This window comes from Alnus glutinosa, chromosome 1, assembly GCF_958979055.1.
Source record: "Alnus glutinosa chromosome 1, dhAlnGlut1.1, whole genome shotgun sequence".
NCBI classification, from domain to species: Eukaryota; Viridiplantae; Streptophyta; class Magnoliopsida; order Fagales; family Betulaceae; genus Alnus; species Alnus glutinosa.
This window is the reverse complement of record NC_084886.1, coordinates 38,185,798-38,188,804: the sequence shown is the minus strand read 5'-3', so window position 1 is coordinate 38,188,804 and position 3,007 is coordinate 38,185,798. Positions and strand designations below refer to the sequence as shown.

Sequence of the window (3,007 nt, the reverse complement as noted above, 5' to 3'; positions counted from 1 at the left end):
TTTTTTATACTTAAAAATTGAGTTCGATACAACTGCAAACTCGATCAATAAATAAGTAATTTTCTCTTATAGAACTAATTACAAGCAATATTACAAAACAAAAAAACTTTAGGGGAGGAGGGGCAGGCCTTTTGATCCATTAATTTATCATTGTTTTCCAACAGGATGATGATCAATATCATGAAAGTTGTTAATTATATAAAATCCCAATGGAGAAACACAGCTATGATGGAGGGGATCATAGAAACAACATTAAACTTATCGATCATCAGAAAAAGTCTACAACTTCATATTTGCTGAAACGTTTACAGTGGCGGGCCTGGAGGAAATGTCATTCCACCAAGCGCTGACATGGGGGCGAGAAGTAACGGCATTGGCTTTGGTTGTTTTCATGAAGTAAACAAGGCTGGGAATGTGCTGCAGATCAGCCAAGCTATAGTTTTCTCCTGCAAGGTATTTGCATTTTGACAGCCTTTCCTCGTACACGTCCAGGACTTTTCCCAGCTTCTCCATTTCTGTTTCAATGGTTTGCTCATTACAAGCTATCCCATACATGGGATTGACAATCATTTGGTGAAGGATTGCTGTAGCTGGACCATGAAATTGGTGTGCCTCCACTTCCATCCATGTTTCCACCACGGCTGACTCCGCTAAGCTATTTGCTCGGAGGAGATCTGTCCCGATGTCCTTGTGCTTGCATGCCAAGTATCGGTTGATTGCCCTTGATTCTAGAGTATATGTTGGAAATATAAATTAAATGAGCAAATAATTTTTTTCCTATCAGCTTAATTTTTTTAGATAAGTGGTGATTTAATATAGTATAAGGGTAGATATCATGAGTTCAAACCATGTCTCAATTACTCACGTAGTGATTCTTATAACTGATTTAAATAAGATATAGTTTACTGTTGGCTCATATATAGAACAATAACCTTTGAGCACTTTGTTCAAACAATCTTACCAAAAAGACTGACTTCACCATCTTCTAAGGCAGGTATTTGGCCAAATGGCTGCAAGTGAAATTAAAGTGAAAGGATAAATATGCATGGTATTAATTAGGTTTCTAAAAGTACTTTTGGAAACATAGCAATAATAATTGATGGTAGAAAAAATGTACGTTTAGTTTTATTCTCTTGTCTATTTCCATACAAGAGATATGAAAATCTACCATTGAATTTATGAGACAACATATTAAAAAAGATGTATAAATCTCTTGATGTAAATAACCCAAAAGAAGGAAAAAGCTAGAAAAAGTTATAGCAACAAAGAGAGAAGATTATTAGAGAGATCTCACGTTTAGGGAAAGATATGGTTGTTGTTTGTGAGCCTTAGCTGCCAAGTCAACTAGCAGGAGCTCGTAATCAAGGCCTTTCTCATTGAGGCAAAGCAAAACTCCAGCTGTGCACGTGGATACTGGAACTCCATGGACCTTAATTGCCATGGCCACTAGCTAAGCAAGAAATTCTTGTTGAGAAAAGGGAGTAGATACGAGGATGAAGTCTTGAGGTTAGACATTGTTTAAATATATGAACAAGAGTCGTCCTATATAGGTTCTTTCTTTTCATATCTATTCAATATTGTTGCCGGCTTTTTGTTGTTGTTTTGTGCACCAATAATGCTGGGTTGGAAAGGAAATTCTTTTGTTATTCTTTACAAATATAAGCAAGCTTTGGTGCATGTATTTGCAAGTTGGAACTAGAACGTACATGATAATATAATTGAAAAGCTTCAATAATTGTACTTGCTCTTCTAGAAAATTACCCATCTACCTAGGAAAGCTCATTTCCATCAGTCATGCATGATGTGCATAAGAATGGACTGCTATGAACATTCATCATCATTTGCAGTACTTTATGCCTTAATGGACTGCTTCTAATAATTCGTTTGAATGTGCGATGTTTTTTAAAAATTGTGAATATGGGGAGAATTTAGTTTTTAAAATTATATTTAAATGGTTTATAAAACTTGAGACAAAATTAGAAAAAAGTTAGGATAAAATTTAAGTAGAATTTGATATTTGAAAAGCAGTATTTGAAAAATCTCAATCACCCAAACATGCCATAAGATTTTTAGGCTTGCCAATTCCTGTGCACATGCATGACCAAACTATCAAGTGGGCCGCGGTAAATTTAGGCATTGTTTAGTACGCGAAATAGATATTTTATTAGGAAAATTAAAAGTTATTATTAAGAATGAAGAAGATATAATGGGTCTCCAAGGGGTAGCTCAATCAGCTGGGGACCACGTCTCAAGAAGCGGAGATCACTAGTTCGAATCCCCCCTCCCTCCTCTTGTGGACATGTCAAAAAAAAAAGAAGAAGGTATAATTGAATAATTATTCATATTATTTAGTTGGGTGACAACACATATATCACAGTTGGAATTGAACCAAAATTACTAAAATAATCCATATAATTTCTTATTTTTTCTAAAATTCAAATCTATATATATAAATTAAAAATTAAAAAAAAAATCAAAACTCGTTCGATGGGTGGTCACACCATCCCTTGGAGTGCCTCGTGGTGAACCTGCTAGGCACTCCGGGTAATGCGGCCACCCTACAGTCATGGATGGTGTTTAAAAGCATTCTAAAAAAAAATTTAATTTTTTTTAAAATAAAAAGTCATGACATGATGTGGATAAGAATCGGTGTCTATTACAATATCGATACCTCCATGCATGATCAATGCTGCTCTCTCAGTGACAATGCCAAGAGAGAGAATAAAGCCCTACAACCTAATTCAACTACATTAAACTAGGATGGTAGGACACGAGCTTTATCTTATCTTATCTCACTCACACGTTATGCTTTTCCATGGGTTAGAGAAATATATTTTCTATATCCAAAAAAAATTATATTGAAATTATTTTTCATATAATTATAATCAGATATGGTAGGAGAATATATAATATTAAACCTTACTTACCTTTTATATGATTGATTGTAATAATGTATGATGACATACTTGTCTACCTCAATTTCCCAATTAATAGGAGTATCTTGTAT

The 3,007-nt window shown here is 34.4% G+C and overlaps 1 protein-coding gene across 1 annotated transcript; it reads right to left on the bottom strand.

Moving 5' to 3' along the window:
- Positions 1 to 229: 229 nt before the first annotated feature.
- Positions 230 to 1,518, bottom strand: LOC133880366 (glutathione S-transferase F13-like). Its single transcript, XM_062319324.1, has 3 exons — positions 1,295 to 1,518; positions 962 to 1,010; positions 230 to 728 (listed from the first exon to the last, which is right to left on the bottom strand). The coding sequence occupies exons 1-3, from the start codon at positions 1,439 to 1,441 to the stop codon at positions 280 to 282; spliced, it is 645 nt and encodes a 214-aa protein (XP_062175308.1). The 5' UTR covers positions 1,442 to 1,518; the 3' UTR covers positions 230 to 279.
- Positions 1,519 to 3,007: the final 1,489 nt, after the last annotated feature.